The 19116-nt window shown below is 41.7% G+C and overlaps 1 protein-coding gene and 1 pseudogene across 1 annotated transcript in view; one reads left to right on the plus strand and one right to left on the minus strand.

The window, feature by feature from the left end:
- On the minus strand, positions 1-16995 carry LOC102869869 (annotated as a pseudogene).
- Positions 16994-19116, plus strand: part of LOC102865921 (M-phase phosphoprotein 6-like) — an 18997-nt gene continuing 16874 nt past the window's right edge. Inside the window, exon 1 of the mRNA XM_006888803.1 lies at positions 16994-17044. Within this exon, the coding sequence (XP_006888865.1) occupies positions 16994-17044 (51 nt within the window). The remainder of the gene's footprint in view (positions 17045-19116) is intronic.

Raw genomic sequence — 19116 nt, forward strand, 5'->3', positions numbered from 1 at the left:
CTTTTCTTCTTTTTCTTGGAAGTTTCTGGTTTTGATTGTTGGTGACTTTAAAAATTCCACTTCGGGATCTTCTTCACCTTCACTTGCAACATTTTCCTGTGATGGATCATTTGTAATCAAGTTTCTCCCCAGCACATTTCGTTTCAGTGCAAACCCACCGTTTCTCATCTCTGCTCTTAGTTCCGAGGGGTGTATCAAAGGCCCTGACACATCAGTAGGAACTGAACATGCATTGATTCCAAAAAGACCAAACAAATGACATTCTCGATCTGTATTGACGTGGTCCCATTTGTGACATATAATGCATCTCGCATTCTGAACCTGAATATCAAATGGTTGATCTCTGATGTTCATGTTATCTTGGTGTATTTTTCTTGTGGAGCTCCTTTCTGCCCTTCAGTCTTTCCTTGTGCTGCTTCTTTTTGTTTTCTTTTTTAACACTTGGTGGGGCCTCATTCATGAAGTTAAGGCCATTCGTGAAGACTAAAGTGTGCTCAATTTAAGTCATGGTCTTTTCAGTCACTTGCTACACTTTTAGAGCTCGACAATGAATAACGATGATAGACGAATTGATGTCTTTGAGCTGTGATGCTGAAGAAGGGTACTGAATCTCATGGACTGCCAGAAGAACAAACAGAAAAAGTACGGAGTGCTTTTTGGAGGCAAAGATGGTAAAGCTTCATCTCTCATACTTGCTAGGAGAGGCTATTCCTTGGAAAGGGACATCATACTTGAAAACAAAGAGGGTCACTGAAAGAGAGGAAGACCCTGAATGAGATGGATTGGTACAGCAACTGCAGCAATGGGCTCCAGTGTGTCAGAGATGATGATTCACCTCTGTTGTTCACAGGGTTGCTATGAGTCATGCTTGACTCAAAAACACCTAACAACAATGGCACTGAATTTGGTCTTGGGTTTTATACTGAAATATTTACAGCTCTATTAGATATGCCTAGATTAATTTCAAAACAATTGGAAGGGAAAGGGAGCTTAGGAGGTGGGAAAATTAGATGAAACTTTATAGGTCATGAGTTGACAATTAAACTGGCAGATAAGTATATGGGGGGGTTCATGACACTATTTTAATAAGGGGTTTTTTCCATAATACAAATTTTTAAAACATTTTCTCCTCTTAATATTTAGCTACTAAATGTCAAACAGCTGTACCTTTCAATCACAGCAATTAATTTATTACTTATTAGATGATAGTGAATAAGGCTAACCATTTCTAACTTGCATCCTCTAAACAGACAGCGTTGATGAAAAGCAAGTTCACTTCCTCAGTTTGAATGGTGCTACAAAAATCAACACAGTAACCAGTGTAGAAAAGAAATGCTCACTAAATTTATACTGACAATTCATTGACTTGTGCAAATTAAAAACTGCTATAATTATTACCTTTTATAGTTCATGGAAAATGCTTTCCTTTTTCTCTTAGATTGGAATTATTGCAGCTGTGGAGGGGGGGAAATCCCACAATTATTTCACCTATATATAGCCAAAATCAAGAAGATTTATGATCATCCAACAAGAAGAGTACAGTCTAGAGGGTATCACCAAAGCTTTGCCAAGAGGGCATGCCGTGAGGTCACTGAGGCATAATGTAATTTTTAGTCATTCATATGTGTTTGGGGAATTCTGGAGGTTGTGCTGCTGACCCAAAGGCAGCACCTTTCTAGCTGTATGACTCCACCAGAAGCTCCAAGAGAGAAATATGGATAATCTCCTGTTAGGCAATTAACAGCCTATGAAAACCCACTGGAGGGTCAGCTATGATTCAGTTCCAATTAGATGAGAATGAGTTGAATTGAATTTGTGCCATCCCTCTGCTCCCCCACCCCCATTAGAACGTCATACACGTTTTACTAGTTATCTATTTCTACAATAACGCTCTTATGCAGTATTTGTTCTTATGAGACTGAGTTAGTTCACTCAGCATAATGTTCTCCAGTCCTTCCTTTCTTCCTAAGTTAGGTAGTAATTTTTTAAATTATTGCTTCTGAGTGCTACATAGTATTCCATTGTGTGAATAAACCAGAATTTCTCAATCTATTCGATTGTGCGTGGATTTTGGGCTTTTTCTTGCAATGGTGAATAACATAGCTATGGACATTGGTGTACAAATCTCCATTTGTGTCTCAGTTCAAATCTTCTTGAGGTATATTCCTAGCAGTGGAATATCTGGGTCATATGGAATTTCTATGTTCAGTGTTTTGAGGAAATGCCAAACTGTCTTCCACAATGGTTGTATCCTTTTACAATCCCATCAACAGTGTATAAAAGTTCCTACCTCTTTACATCCTCTCCAACATTTATTGCTTGCTGTCCTGTAGAACTTTGCCACTGCTTCTGGAGTGAGATTTTTATCACACTGTGGTTTTTATTTGCATCTATATCATAAGTAGAAGCTTCTTGACTTCTCCAGATTCTTCTGACTCTTAGTCCTTCAGAATAAGCTCACTGAAGAGGCATGGCCAGTATCCTGGAGGCTGAGTGGAACAGAAATTAGAAATGGTTCTTCCCTGTTTAGTTATGGCCGACAAAGCAAAAGCAGAATGGATCAATTTTGTAAAACACAGATATACTAGAATAGGAAAACTAATGGGTCAAAATTTTGCTGGAAATTTAATCTTTCTCCCAAAAAACAGGGGCAGAGTGGGAGTTGCATGACAACCAATCCTTTGACAGATGGAAACAGCGGTACCACTTCTGAGTCAACCATTCCAGGCCTTCAACTCATAACTTTTCCCATTCTGGTTATTTTCTGGCTCATCTACATTTTACACATTTGTCTGTCTTGATTTTTACTGCATCAGCCATGACTGAACCAGCTGGAATTGGTTTGATACTCATGAAAGGAGACATAAAGGTCTTTTAAAGAAAGCAACTCTTTGCTGGAGAAGGAGGAACAATCTCCTCCTGTACCAGTCAGATTTGATTTGACGGTACACACACACAAAATAATAAAAAATTAAAAAAATAAAATAAATAAAAAAAGAAAGCAACTCTTAAGTTGGAAGCAACTCGTTGTTGCTGCTGCTGTTTGGTGCTGTTGAGTCGAGTGTAACTCATAGTGATCCTCTGAACAACAGAAAAGGAAAGAGAAACAAACATTCTATTTAATAGAGGTCAGAGTTCATAAGGCTCAGTGAGACACAGGACAAGAGTGTCTGTATAGTGCAGTAACAGATGGTGGACACCAAGTCACTATTCCTCCCTTTCAAAGATTCCTGAACAGCAAACATAGAACAGATACAGTAGGGGAGTTGACTCTAAAAGGACTCTGCTGGTTGGACAATCTTGTTGGGTGCCATCAAGCTCTAACTCATAGCCACCCTACAAAAGAATTAGACCCTGCCCAATACTGTACCATCTTCACAATCTCCACCATGCTTAAGCCCACTGTTCCAACTAATAGGCCAATCCATCTGGTTGAAGATCTTCCTCTCTTTCACTGACCCTCTACTTTTCCAAGCATGAAGTATTTTTCCACTGCATACCCACCCACCCCAATAACATGGCCAGAGTGTGAGATGAATGGACAATAGACATCTCCGTACTATCCAGTGAAACTCAATGATCAATGACACCACATGATATACAAAGCTTAAGACTTTGTACAGTGTTTGGGAAAGAAGGACACCAATTACTGGTTTTAATGTAATGATCTACTAGACCATGAAAAGATGGTATCTTAGACTTGGGTTTAAGTGGATTTGAAGAGAGGAAAGATGTGCAATTATTTTTACAGGTCTGGGCTTATAGTTGTTAATTCATACAGACCACTCCATTTAAAAACCAACCATGCCCGGAGAAGTGGCTATTAAAGCAATCTTTATCCATGCTGTAATAATAACCATCTTTCACATCTGCACAGCCTTGTACATTTGGTGAGGTGTTTTCACATATGTTATCTCATTTGATGTTCACAGAGCTAAGAGGGTTCAGTGGCTCTCAAGCTGTGGAGAGCAGACAGGCTGGAGAGAAACAGCTTAATGCAAGAAAGGATTTTCTCCCTGACATCTGGTCACTAGAAATTTTTTTTGCTCGCTAGTGTCCGTGTACTCTCATTCTTCTTAGAAATGAGAGAAAAAAAAATATTTACCACATCATTTGAAAACATCTGTGCAAAGTTGTCATTCATAAGATGGATTTCACTGACCCCAAAGCCAAGGATGAAATCTCTGAAGAGGCTGCAATTTAGGCTGCCACCCAATGGTGGCACTAAGTCATGGCCAAACCCCTCACTAAATGGAAACCACAATAAAACAAAACAAACATCTCTAATCACATTTGAAAGGAAAGGATTAAAGCACTATCCAATGCCTTCTTAGACATTTATCAACTCATAGAGAAAACTAGTTTCTTTAAAGAGCATTCATGTAAATATTTAAAGTCAAAGGATTTAACAAAGATAGACTGAGGGATAAGCTTAGAAAAGTGAAATAGGCAAGGCTTTAATCTTTCTAGTTTGAACATTTTTATAGTTTTACATGTTGCTTACAATGAAATATATTACTTTGTAATATACCTTAATTTAAAAAATCAATAAAAAGTTTTGAGGTGTTTTTAAACTAAAATTAATTCATAACTCACTGTCCTTGGGTTCATTCTGGCTCACAGTGACCCTCTAGGACAGAGCAATACTGGCTCATAGGGCTTCCAAGGCTGTAAATCTTTACAAGGGCAAATTGCATATCCTTCTCCTGTAGTATAACTGGTGAATTTAAATGTGACCTTTCAGTTAGCAGCCTGGTTGCACAACTCACTGTGCTAAAAATCACCATTGTTAGGTCTTGTTTCCTTTCATACCTTCCAGGGCTTCCATGACAGAGCTTGATGTGTTGGTTTTTGTTTGTTTTATAACTACTAACTTTTATTGCAAAAATTCCTGCCATGGCTGGTCCATGCCCTCTATGCCAGGAATTGTCAATTGCCATAAGAATATCAGCGAGACAAAGTAGTCACAAGGGGACTCTGAATTAAGAATTCACTCTCATCAACCTACACCATCTGGCAAGTGTGCAGGGTTGAATGCTTGTACCATGGATCTTTCCAGAATCCCCTCAGCATACAGGCAATGATCTAAGAGAGTGGCTCTTAGTTTTTCAGTTAAAGTTGTAGCAGGAAACATTTCTTTAAAAGGCAAAATACATTTTGATGTACTGCGAACAGGAAGAAAAGATACAAGCACACACTGTCTTTGTATGACAAATAATTAGCTTTTTGTTACTATAAATATGTGACTCATCCTTTTTAACAGGTATAGTACAAACAATGAGAGGTGCTGTTCTTGATTTGGTTCAAAGTCTTATCAGCCTCCTTTTCAACTTCTAGCTTTTATTTCTGTAGTTTCTCCTTTTTCAGAAGAACTTGTCCTTAGGTGTTCCTTCTCTTTGGCCCTCTGATCTGACCTTTCCTTTGTTTATTTATAAATACACAAATTACCCTTCATCTTGAGCCCAAGCATTTTCCTAAAGCTCAGGCTTGATTTCTGTCATGTTTACCCAAGACATCATTCCTATATTGTTTTTCTGAGAACTTCCTCTACTCCTCCCAAATGTCTCCCAGGTCCAAACCTGGTTGCTTTCTTTGCATAAATTGATGATACTTTAAAATTTGTTTTCTTCCTGATTCCCACAGCAACTTACTAGTCAAAAACATCTTCAAAAAATCCACAGATATATCTCTTTTAACTGAGCAGAATATTTTAAAGAGGTTGAGTACAGGAAAATCATCCCCTTACATTACTATTCTCCTAACCTTTTGTTTCTTTTCCCTTTGGTTAAATGATATTTTTCTTTTTAAAACTGTCAATAAAGCTGTACAGAACTTGTTATATAAGTTATTAAAGGGTATGTGGAATTTTAAAAAATACTGACTCACCAATATTAAATAGTTTCTTAAGTTTTGATCATATCAAGAACTGTGTCTGCTGCTTTCAAAGACTCAGACAAGTATAAAACTAAGAGTATGCCTTCCTGAACCAACAACATGCTAGTTGACAAAACAGTAGCATGAAATAAAATACTGAAGCTGCCAAACAGCCTTCCTATCAATCAAGATGGGAGCTGGGAATTTACTCCTCATTCACTATTTATAGAAGAAGGTGACATTTGAACTGGGCCCTGAGAGATAGGAAAGAAGTGAAAAATTGAAAGACTATGTCTCTCGATAAATAGAAGGTAATATGAAAATGTAAAGGGAAGGCAATTCTGAAACATTTAGAAGATATTGAAGATCTCAAGCCAATTAGGCTAGAAGAGAGTACCCTGAGACAGACACAGAAGCAAAAATAGAGAGCTAGAAGATGAGACTAGAAATCAGATGCACAGTCTTGACTGTCAGCCTGATTCTGGAATTTATCTTCCAGGTGATAGGATTATAGCTGTTGTTAAGTGCCGTCAAGTTGTAGACGACTCATAGCAACCCTATGAACAAAGACCTGAACACCTGTATAACTTTTGTCATTTCTCCAAGTTCATACAGTTAGTTTCCAGAGGCAAGTTGTTTTGGAGGCGAGCTTTTTCAGGGGCAAGCTATTTCGGAAGTGGATGCCACTCCTGCATCCAAGTTTGTTTTAATCAGGGAGCTCCACCAAACACTGCTCACCATGGGTAACAATTATCATATATGACACATAAAGGTGATAGGATTAGCCAGTTAAAATAGGAAACTAGAAGCAATTAAGGGAAATCTTGAGGGCTAGGTTCCTCTCCTCCCCTTTAGTTTTTAGTGATGTCTTGAATTGTAGTGTCGGAGAACACTGAACATGGATTACCAACAGAATAAACAAGCCTGTCATGGAGGAAGGGTAGCCAGGGTGCTCCCTGGAGGTAAGGATGGTTAAACTTCATCTCACATACTTTGGGCATGTTGTCAGGAGAGCTGGTCCTTGGAAAAAGACATCATGCTTGGAAAGGGAGAGAATCAGCGGAAAAAGAGCAAGACCCTTAATGAGATGGACTCTAAAAATGGGCTTGAGTATGGTACCTATGATGACGATGGCACAGAATAGGGCAAGGTTCAGATCTGTTGTTCTAAGACTCGCTGTGAGTTGTAGTTGACTAGATGGTGCCTAACACCACCAATCAGTTACTCGAGTCTCCTGCTTAAATCAGCACTCAGTACGGAAAGGTACCTTGCATGACATTCAGATAAGTAATCTAAACTTCAGTCAATGGTTATAACAATGGCCAAGGGAAATAAAAAACAAACTAATTTCTGATATCTTCCTTTAAAGGAGTTTGATGAGCAGTCAAGATTTGAAAAGCACTCAGAAGAGCCTTCTAATTATATATACCAAATCAGCGCAGCTTGGCCACAATTCAAGTCTATTAATTTCCCAATCAGCTTCCTTTTTTTGTTGTTGTTGTTCCCTCTTCATGTTTTCCTTTCTTTTGCAAAATCCCTATCCTTGATTTTATGGCTAAATCTTACTACTACTGATACTATTAGTAGTAATTATGTATTAATACTTTTTAGAGGCCACAGACTCTTCTTTCTCATGCCTCCTGCGCTTTTTATTAGTTAACAAATATTTCTTAGCATCTCTTTTGTTTTTATTACTTTGCTTGGTGCTGGAGATATGTATACAGGCCATAAAGCCTGTCAATAGGATAAGAGATGTTACAGGGAGGCTAATATGGATTTGAGGAGTTTAGAGAGGTTTCCCTTAGGAAGTGGCATCTGCACTGAGACTTCAAAATGAGCTAGAGTTTATCAGAAAATAAAGAAAATTGTGGGCAGTGATGGCATGTGAGAGGCAGTTGGAAAGTCTTTGGAATGACACATAATGCTGAAATGATGCGTCTAGGGAAGTAAACTAGGATTTTTATTCCCCAATCACTGCAAATTTACCAACAGAAGAATGACATAGGATTGTCCACCAAGAATTGTGTAATTCTTTAGACTATCCTGGCTGAGAGAAGGAAAACACTGCTAGGTGCCTTTAAGTTGAATCAGATTATGACAGCATTTCCACGAAGGAACAAGGGATCTGAACCTTGCCCTATCCTCAAGATGTCTGACACGATCAAGCGTACTGTTAGAGTACTGAATTCATCCATCCTGTTGAGGGTCTTCCTCTCTTCCTCTAATCTCCCACTGTTCCCAGCATAATGTCTTTTTCCAAGGACCAAACCCTTCTGACAAGATGCTCAAAGTATGTGAGACCATCTTCCCCTCCAATGATCACCCTGGTTGCGCTTCCTCCAAGATAGATTTGTCTGTACTTTTAACAGTCGTTGGGACAGTCAGTACTCTTTTCCAACACCACAATTCAAAGGCATTGATTTTTCTTCTGTCATTCTTAGTCACTGCTCAACTTTCAGATGCATAAGTGGCAAGTGACAAGACCATGACTTGGATCAGGCACATCTTGGTCTTTAAACTGACATCTTTGCTCTTTAGTATTTTAAAGATGTTCTTGACAACTAATTTCCCCAATGTGACAAATCTTTTGCTATCTTGACTTTTGTTATCCTGAGTGTTGATTGTGGATCCAAGTAAAATTAATTCATTGTTGACTTCAATCATTTCTCCATCATCTTCCATGATGTTGTTCAGTGGTGAAGAATTTTGTTTTCTTGATGTTGAGATGTAATTCGTATTTAAGACTGTTAACAGTTGACTGTCTTTAATAAGTTCATTTTTATTTTACCCAAGCAAGGTTGTGTCAATCAGCATAATCCAAGTTACTCTCCAATCTTGATACCACATTCTTTGCCACATAATCCATCTTCTTGAACGGTCTGTTTAGCAGACACATTCAACAGAAATGGAGAAAGGATGCAACCCTGATGCACACCTTCCCTAACTTTAAACTATGCTATGTTCCCTTGTTCTGTTCAATTGCTTCTTGTTCTTTGTAAATATCTCATATGAGAATAAAGTGTTCTGAGATTGCCATTCTTCTCAATGTGATCCATAATGTATGATATACACAATTAAATGTCTTTGCATAATTAAACAAGTGAATGTCTTTTTGGTAGTCTCTCTTTCGTTTGACATCAGCAGTGATATCCCTCATTCCAGTATCTCTTCTAAATCCAGCTTGGATTTCTGACAATTCCCTATAAAAGCACTGTTTCAGCTGTTTTTAGTAATCTTCAGCAAGATTTTATTTATATGTGATATTAACTGTATTGTTCAGTATTTTCTGCACTCTTTCAGATCAGCATTTTTTTAATGGTTAACAAACAGAGATCTCTCCTAGTCAGTTGGCCAAGGAGCCGTCTTCCAAATTTCTTAAGTAGCTCTTAAGAGAGCACATCCAAGGCTACATCTGCTTGCTGAAATGCCACAATTAATATTCTATCAATTCCTGGTCTGCAGTCAGTCCACAGATTAGTGGAAGTTACTTTCCTCTCATTAATCACCCCATGGCCATTTCTGGAGCAGTGCACTCCTTGCAGAGTGCAGCATCCTTGGACATTAGAGGTTGGCAGTGACTATCTCTTCATGATAGCCATCCATCCATCCCCTATTCTGACAAAGACACCCAGAGACAAGACAAAGATCTTCATAAGCCAGCAGAAACTCTATCCCAGGCTGATGTCCCACTCTTTGACTCACCTGAAGAAAAAGTGAAAAGAAAAGGTGCTACCTGCGACTGGGCTCACATCATCACTCAAGCAGAAAATCTGACCTGATTAGCCACTCAGCTCCAATCTTCTGCTGAGCTGTCAGATACACTGTCCCAGGCCAGACAGACTAGGTTATTTCCCATATCTTTTTTGATATGTGTTTGCTTGTTTGTTTTAATGTGCTCTGTTGGCACAGCACTTGTCCACAGGCACAGAAGTTTGCTATACTGAAGTGGTTTACATGTTGCTGTGATGCTTGAAGTTATACAACCAGTGTCTCAAACAGAACTAGGGTTACCCATAGTGGACAGGTTTCAGAAGAACTTCCACAGTAACACAGACTAAGAAGTAGGACTAGCCATCTACTTCTTGAATAAAAACCCTTTAACAACTCTTATCAATAACAGGACAACAATGTTGGAGATGGTGCCAGAAGGTGAGCCCCTCAGGGTGGAAAACACTGAAAAAAAAAAAAAAAAAGAGAATAATCACTGCAAAAATAACTGGGTATAAGAACAGATGGAACATACTTTATTACTTATATTTTCAGGCTGGATGACCTGGAGTCACAGCCTGCACATAACAGACTCAAAAAGTACTTGTCTAATGAATGGTATTTTCAATTATTTCAATATGCACACGAAAACTTGACAATGATTATAAAAGACACAAGAATTAGTGTCTTTGAACTTTGGTAATGGCAGAGTACTGATATGCCACAGGACAGCATGTTGCAGTACAAGACGTTGGCAATTCAAATCTGCCAGCTGCTTCATGGAAAGGAGATGGGTGATCCCTTCCCATTGGGATTTACAACCTTGAAAAGAAAATAAACAATCGCTGTGAGTCACAATAGATCAGAGATGAACACCTGGATGGCTAGGGTGGTCATGGAAAGACTGCAGATTGGAATCCATGTAAAAGACACCTGGGAATAAGCCTAGTGTCCTACATCCAAAAAATCAGCAAATGAAAACCCTACAAAACAGAGTTCTAATTTTATATACTAGAGTCAACATGTCACAGTGGACTTGATGGCAATTTGTTATAGTCAAAGTTATCAATTACCATCTTCTGCGGTTATGCACCATGGAGTCAGAATTGGGGGGCAGGGAGCTTAATCACAGGGTTGCACAATTTGATGGGTGAAGGGAGGGGTGGGTAAAGGAAAAGGGAGCAATGTGTGGAAAACAATGTCTATGAACTCTGTGAGTAAACCAGTATAAAATTTTTAAAAATTTAAAAAAAAAACCAAACACCAAACCTGACTCCCCAGTGAAATTTCAGAGGCTGTAAATCACAAGGGAGGATATTTCCATCTTTCTGTCTTGCAACAGCCAGTCAATTCAAATGACGTGGTTTGGGATTGGCAGTGTGACTCCTTACCCACCAGGCCAGTTCATTTCAACTCACAGTCACCCAAGCAGAATGCCAGCCTTTCTCCTGAGGCACCTTTGGACAGATTCAAATCTCCAACCTTTTTACTTGTTCTAAGCTCTCTCATTAATTCATGGGTGATCAAGTATCATTCTCTTCAATTTACATTTGATTAATGTCTTTATTTCTGATACTTGCAAAGAAAACAAAAAGTATTATCCAATGCTCCATAAGCACGGTAGGATGGCATCAGAGTTCCTTTCTCTCCCTGTCTGGCCTCCTCTTCTAACCCACAGTCCACTCTAGAAGGCATGTACAGCCATTTACAGTCCTCAAATCCAGTTTGTTATTTACTAGAAGGGGGAGGGAGGTGAGACACCCACATATTATTACACCTTCTAGCAGCTACATTAAACAAAAAGAAAGAGATGAAACTCATTTTACTACCGTTTTATTTAAAACCATCTATCCAAATTATTTCCATTCAACATACAAGCCATATGAAAGACATTAGTGAGAGACTTTCCATTGGATTTTTCAGCCTACATCTTTCAAATCTCATGTACATTTTACACTTCACAGCACATCTCATTTCAGAGGCTAACTTTTCAAAGGTGAAAGAAGGCTCTTCCAATAAAATAAAATCACGTATAGTGGTAAAATATTTCTGAGTTTTAAAAATTTTTAAGAAACAAAAATTAAAAATTCAGTTCCTCTGTCGCACAAGTGCTCAGCAGCCACACGTGGCGAGTGGCTATACGATGGGCAGCGCTGCCTCAGATATGATCTGAGTGAAGAGGAAAGGGGCTTTTCTTGATGGATTCAATAGCTGGCAGGCACTGGAGGCTTTCACACTTCCAACAATTTCCATTAGGAAAGGATACTGGATTGTGTAAAGACCTATTAGAAATATTTTTTCCCTTGAAATGATGTTTCCTTTACTGTATAACTAAAATAGGTTAACACATTATTGAGTGTGAGACCTATTTTTCTGTTCTCCAGTCCAGCAACATAAAGAGAGATCAAGGAGTTATCTTCTCTGTCAGGGAATTTCATTTAAAGGCTATTACACTATTACTCTTAAGTCACTTCTTGTTTATTACATTTTGATGAGTGAAAAAGAGACTTTGGGGTTTAGCTTCAGCCATAAGTATTTTCACTGTCAAATAAAATGTAGACTCTTCGAATGGCAGGTTGAAGAATCTGACCTTTATCCCTCAGGCAAAAATGAACTATTACAAGTTCTGAAGCAGGTGAGTGATCGAGGAAATCAGTGTTTCAGAATCCAGCAAGCAGGTAGACTGGAAGAACTAGGGTCCACAGGGACTGTACTGGAGTTCTTTGTATCTTTTTTAACTGGTTCACAGAATATTCTTCTGTTAGAAACACCATTTTCCTCTTTTCACCCTTCTAAGACAGATGTTCAGCCACAAGACAGACGTTCATCTTTCTAGGTTCAGTCGAGAGTTACTTTTATTTCCTGAATACAGATTGCAGACTGAGTAATTTCTTCATTTTTGCTCCCATAACATTTCCTTCAAAACCTTAGCATGATGTTTGGTTTCTAATAAAAATGTTGGTTGCTTGAATCCATCAGCCACTCCACAGGCAAAAAATAAGGCAGTCTCTGAGATATATGGCCTAAGAAACTCAATGAAGGGTCACCATGAGTTAGAATTGCCTCAAAGCTAATGGGCTTAGATTTAGCCTCAAGATGGTATAAACTATTGAGCAAGCATGGGGAAATCTGCTGTTAGAGACCTCTCCAAAATACTGAAAAGCAATGGTGCCTCTCTGGAGACTAAGGTGTGTCTGATACAGGTCAGGGTCTTTGAAATCATTTGTTATGCATCAGAAAGTTGGACAATGACCAAGGAGGATAGAAGGAGAATTGATGCCTTTAAGCTATAGTGCTGGAGAAGAGTATTGAGAGAACCATGGTCTGCTAGGAAAACAAACAGATTCATCCTGGAAAGGGTTAAACTGGCTGGCTCCTTGGAAACCAGGATTCTGAGGCTCCATCTAACATACTTTGGACATGTTGTAAGGAGAGACCAGTCCTTGGAGAAGGACATCATGCTTGGGAGGGTGGAGGGACAGCGCAGGAGGGGAAGGTCCTCTATGAGGTGGATTGATTCAGTGACTGGGGTAATCGGGATGGGTGTGTCAGAGACAGTGTGATTGGTACAGGACAGTGCAGAGTTTAGGGCTGTTGTACATAGGGTCGCTATGAGTTGCAAGCAACTTGATGGCACATAACAACAACAACAGTAGTCAAAAAAATTGTCGGTTCAAATCCACCTAGAAGAACCTCAGAAGAGAGACCTAGAAATCTAACAAGAGGTCAGTCATGAAAATGCTATGACACTCAGTTCTAATTCTGCAATACACGGATTGTCAGGAGTCCAAATCAACTGACTCTAAGATAATTGCTTTCATTTTGGTTTGACCTCTGGCTGCATAACATACAATTATTTAGGACTGAATAGCCATTACCCAAGCTAGTTCCCCTTTTAAATTCAGTTTAAAGGCAGGGTCTTCAGGGCAGTCCTCCCCATTCTCAGGAGTCCTAGTGGCACAGTGATATAGGACACAAGCTTGTTATATTCAGAAGCAGCTCTATGACAGTGGGCTTGGTAATTCTTCTTTTTAGGCACTTTTCTTATAAGCCTTTTCAAAGGTATCTCTAGCTAATTAGCCGATTAATCTCTATTACTCCCACTTGAAAACCATGACAGTAGAAAATGCTTTGTTTTCATTTCAGGATCCCTGCAGTTACTAGTCCTTCCTAGGGCACTATCTCCAACTCTTCACACTTCAGGGTTTTTTTTCCCTCAGCTATCAAATCTATCTTGGCTATTTGACAACCATCTTAGAACAGCTCATCTAAACCAAACCAGGTCAAACTCATTGCTGAGTCGATTCTCACAGCAAGCCTAAAGAACAGAACTGCCAGTGTTTCTAAGGAAGCTGACTACCATATCTTTCTTCCAGTAGCTGTTGATAGGTTCAAACTTCCAATGTACTAGTAGCAGTGCAATGCTTAATTCACACTGCCACTAGAACACTGTTAGAGGCCAAAACAATCCTAAAAGTCACTCTTATGGCACTCACCACTTGTTTATGTCTAGAACTTCAGCTGCAGGAACAGATGGTGCCTCACATACTAACACAGTATCTGAAGCACAGCAGTGAATGCATTTCTGTAGCCTCTTACCAAATTACATTATTTACTCCACTGGTGAAGCCTGAAAGCTGATCTGGAAAAAAAAATGTGATCTAAGTGAAAATTCCGTTTACAAAGCACGTCGAATTTTCATTTACCTATTTATATACATTTTGTTTTTTAACATTAAAGTATCCACAATATAATCACACTTAATTTCCTCTCAGGAATTTTTATTTTCACTATCCTACCACTTCCTGCCTTGCTTCCTGAAACTGAGGAGGACCCAAAGCACTTGCTGCAGGTCAAGGACTTGTAGTCTTTAATATGGAATGAAACTCTACATCAATTGGCAGCACCATAATAGATGGGGAAGAGACTGAGGTTGTTAACAGTTACAGCCTGCTCAGTGCCACAATCAATACTCTTAGCACCAGAAATCAGAAAATAGAAAGACGAATTGCACTGGGAAAATTTGCTGTCAGGGATTTCTCCAGACTACTGAGGAGCAACAATGTCAATCTAGAGACTAAAGTGCACCTGATCCAAGTCATGGTCTTCGCAATGACTTGTTATGCATCAAAGAGCTGGACAATGACTAAGGATGATAGAAGAATCGATGCCTTTGAGTTGTGGTGCTGGAGAAGAGTCTTGAACATACCATGGACTGCCAAGAAAACAAATAGGTCTGTCTTGGAGAGAGCAAACCTAGTTTCTCTTGGGAGGTTAGGATTTTGAAGCTCTACTGTACATACTTTGGGCACATTGCCAGGAGGAACCAATCCTTAGAGAAGGACATTATGCTTGGAATGGTAGAGGGACAGCACAACAGAGGAAGACCTTGGATTGATACAGTAGCTGCAGCATTGGGGGTAGGTGTGTCGGAGTCAGTGAGACTGGTTCAGGACAGAGCAGGCTTCTGAACTGTTGTACACAGGATTGCTAAGAGTCACAGACGACTCTGTGGCACATAACAACCACCATCACTCGTTCCTGTCTTCAGGTCTTTATCTTTGGACAAATGCTGCTCTTCTGATTCTTCATGGTCATTCTTAGGAGTGAGTGCCACCCTGGTTTAATGAGTCACTCTACAACCCTAACGTCTGCTTTAAGGTTGAGCCATAGGAGTGAGTGGGAATTGTGAGCTTTATGCTAGAGGACCACAGTCTAAGAGGTTCCACCAATCTCTATCATAATAGGCCTGGCCCTTTTTGTTTCTGAGTTTGTTCCACATCTTCCCCCTAGGTTTATTTGGAATCTTCTAATCTCTATTTAAAGTGGTCAGCAGTGGTAGATGGGTACTATCCAGTTCTTCTGGTCAATCATATTTTTATGAAAAGCATTAAAAACCCTTCTGAATCTTAGCTGTAATGCTTATTAGCTGTGTGGCCTTGGGTAAACCCTATAAACTCTCTGGGACTGAGGTTTTCACACTATTTGAAAATGACAAGTATTTTCTTCAGAGTTCTCAAGAGGATCTAGTTAAAAAACAAAAATACACACACACACAACTAGCACAAGAGTGCGTCAGTGAATACTATTTACTGACATCTCATTAGAGTCAGTGATGTTTTCCAACATGTGAGGCCTGTTAAGTGGTTCATGGACTATGAAATAAGGGCACTCTAGTGGCCTAGCCGATAGGGAGCTAGCTGTGCTGCTCACCTACAGACTGCATCCTTCTGGTGGTTCGAATTTAATCAGCAGCTCCTTGGAAAAAAGGTGGTGGGCCAACTTCTCCAGCGCTTTGGAAAGTCAAAGGAGGGCTAGTGATTTACAGGTGATGACTTGACAGCAATGAGGGCTGATAGGGGCCAAATCGATTCCAATTCAGTGAGTCAAAGTGGAACCGCCTGCAGGGTTTCCTCGGAGGGGGTCCCTGGGCACAAGGATAGTGCAAGTTCCTGCCATTGACTCTGAGCATGTGGTTAGGAGGGGCCAGTCCCTGGGAAGGCAGAGGGTCAGCAAAGGAGGGGAAGACCCTCAATGAGATGGTGACCCAGTGACTCTTAACCACGACAGTCTATATGCATAGACTGAAGGGTGGACTATGTCAGCGCAGGTCCAGGATGCCCAGGACCGGCCAGGGTTCTGGTCCATTCTCATGGGGTCGCCTGAAGCTGTGGGCGACTCGGCAGCACCTCCCAACAACAACAACGTTTACAGCAGCGGTTGGCCAGGCCTTTCTTCCGCAAGCCAGTAGGGTGCACGCCCCCCTCTGACCTTTCGGTCACCTTTGGCCAGGTGCGTCAACCTGGGCTCCCCGGCACGAAATCTCTATTTCCCGCTCGTCTCGAGTTCCTCTGAGGCCCGGGTCCTGCAGCGCTCGCACCTCTCCCGTCTGTCACCTTCCTCACCTGCTGCTCTTGCTCTTGGGCAGAGGGACTGGCTCAGGCCGAGGGGCACTGGACTTCAGCTCGTCGGGCCCTCCCTCACTCAGTGACCCCTGGCTACCTCAGTTTACCCACATGCAACGAGGGGGCGGTGTCGAGGTCACGGGGTGAGTGTGACTGGGAATGGACTACGTGGGGACAGTGAGCCCAGGACTCACGCTGAACAGACACGAGGCCAGGGACCCCGAGGGACGCACCCTTCAGAAGCGGGAAGACCTCAGCGGCGGCCGAGCGCTGTCTCCACCTCCTGACTCCGGGCTCTTTGGGGTCTCCCCGCCCCGGGGGCGGCCTCACACCGTCAACGCGCTTCTTCAAGGAGCGCGCGCTCGCGGGGCATCTCGGGAGGCGCGGGGCGGGGCCGGGCGGGAACGCCGCGCTACGTCACGCCGCACTCTACGTCACGCCGCCGCGACGCACGCAACGGCACGCATGCGCACGGAGGTTCCCGACCGGCTCGCGGCGCACGAGTCATGGCTTCCCCGCACACGCCTAAGTTGTCCAAAAACCTGCTGCGCATGAAGGTACGGGGCCGGGCCGGGCCGGGCGGTGGGCGCAGCGGGTCCTCCGGGGCTGGCCAGGGCCGAGGCGGCGAGTGTCCAGGGGGCGTCCGCCCGGCTCACGTTCGTTCATTCCCTCTGCGCCTGCTCGGGGTTAGGCCTCGGGAAGCGGGCTGTGAAGGAGGCCTGCTCTGGGCGCGGGTGGTTTGAGCCTGCAGACAGCTGCGTAGACACATGGTCACGATAGGGCTTGCTAAGTAACTGCAGTGACTTGGACACGCAGAAGTGACCCTTCATCAAGTAGAGGCGGGAGAGAACTCAGCGAGTGCTGCCTGGGCCCCCGAGTGGAGGGAAAGACGTGTGAAGAAGCTCAGAGGCGCAGAACTAGAGAAACCCTAGGATGGCTAACTAAAAAAACAGAAATTGCAAGGTTGATCCGGTGCAGGTTGGTGGGTACCAGAATGGGCCCTGCGTGGTGGTGCTGGGAATGGAAGAGGGTGCGAATAGTTGAGGTCCAAGTAAGCGATCTCCTCCAACTTTAGAGAAGGATTGAGTTTTCAAATTTTGAGGTTGAGGTCCTCTTCACCCAAGAATTTCAAAATGGGCAAGAAACAGTAGGGGGTACATGAAATATGCATAGAAATCAAGTCAGAAAATAATGAAGCCTTAGAAGCATGCATAATAATAGTAATGGGTCGCTTTTATAATCATCATTCCATTCCAGACACAGTTCCAGGTACTCGGTGTATGTTGCTAATCACTTAATATGCATAGTAACCCTTTAAGGTGGCAGGATGTCTGATGAGTCAGATTCACCAGTTGCTCCATGGAAGAGAGATGATGGCCGCCTCCTGTTACCATGTACAGCCTTGGAAATGTAATGCATGGTCATCCTTGAGAGCAAAGTGTTTGGGTTTTGAAGGTGATTATGTTGTTGTTCATCTTTTACAGCTGGAGGGAGCTCTGGTGGTATATAGTCCATAGAATTTGCAATGCAAACCCAAAGGCCGTATCTCTGGCTGTTCAAATCTAGCAAAGAAAGATGGACCATCTCTTGTGCGATTTACAGCCTCAGAAAATCAGTAAAGGGTCTGCTGAGTTGGTCCCAACTCCCTGGTAATAAATATTGGCAGTTTCACAGCTAGTCAAACAGAGAAGTAAATAACTAGACCAAAGTCACACAAGTCGGGTACACGGTGGGCTTAAACTTGAGTCTGGCAGTAGATCCTCTGTTTAAATCACTACATTTCTTGTCACTGAGCACTATTTATTGGTAAGTAGGTCCCTGGGTGTCTGACACAGTTAGGTGCTCAATTGTTAGCTAAAAAGTTGGCAGTTCAGCCCACCCAGAAGTGTGTGGGGGAGACAGACCTGATTATCTGAAGGGATTCTGCTTGTTCGAACTTTCCGTAGTAGCTGACTAGTTCTGAGGCCTCCAGCCCATCACTGGCCTACTTTATGCCAGCCTCTTGATTGTACCTCCACTATTTCTCTGTCTCTGCGTCTTGCCATCTCTGGCTTTCGTGCTTTCTCTCTTTGTGTCTTGGCTCTCGGAGATTCTCAGCCTAGGGATCCTCGGTCCAAAAGATGCACTGTATTCCCTGTTCTTCAAAGTAGTACTGAGGCTCCCTTCTGCTCTGGGATTGACTGTCGTTTAACCTTAGTAGGGTGGCAAAACTAACCAATCCTCTGAAATTTTATACATCATATTTGCAGGTGCTGTGCATATGATTTGTATAGATTTACCCAGTAACTTCATGGACTCTATAAGACCATGCATCCATAGCTACAGGCAGGGCCATCTTGAGTCATTCACTGCAGCACGTAATACTCTTGGAAAGTAAATGGGCAAAAAGTTGATAGTGAAAATGATTTTAGCTTGTTTGGACTCTTTATGCAAAGGTTGGGAAATTTTTCTGTAAAAGTCTTAATTGCTGTCAAGTCAGTTCCAACTCAGTCCTCTATGTTGTTGTTATGTGCCGTCGAGTCCTCTATAGGATACAGTAAAACTGCCTCATGGCAGGCTGTCATATTTTTAGAAACAGAGGACCACACCTTTTCTTGTGGTGGGGCTGGTGGATTCAAACCACCAACCT

Source organism: Elephantulus edwardii, unplaced genomic scaffold, assembly GCF_000299155.1.
Source record: "Elephantulus edwardii isolate Elephantulus edwardi_28Jun2011 unplaced genomic scaffold, EleEdw1.0 scaffold00072, whole genome shotgun sequence".
Taxonomy (NCBI): Eukaryota; Metazoa; Chordata; class Mammalia; order Macroscelidea; family Macroscelididae; genus Elephantulus; species Elephantulus edwardii.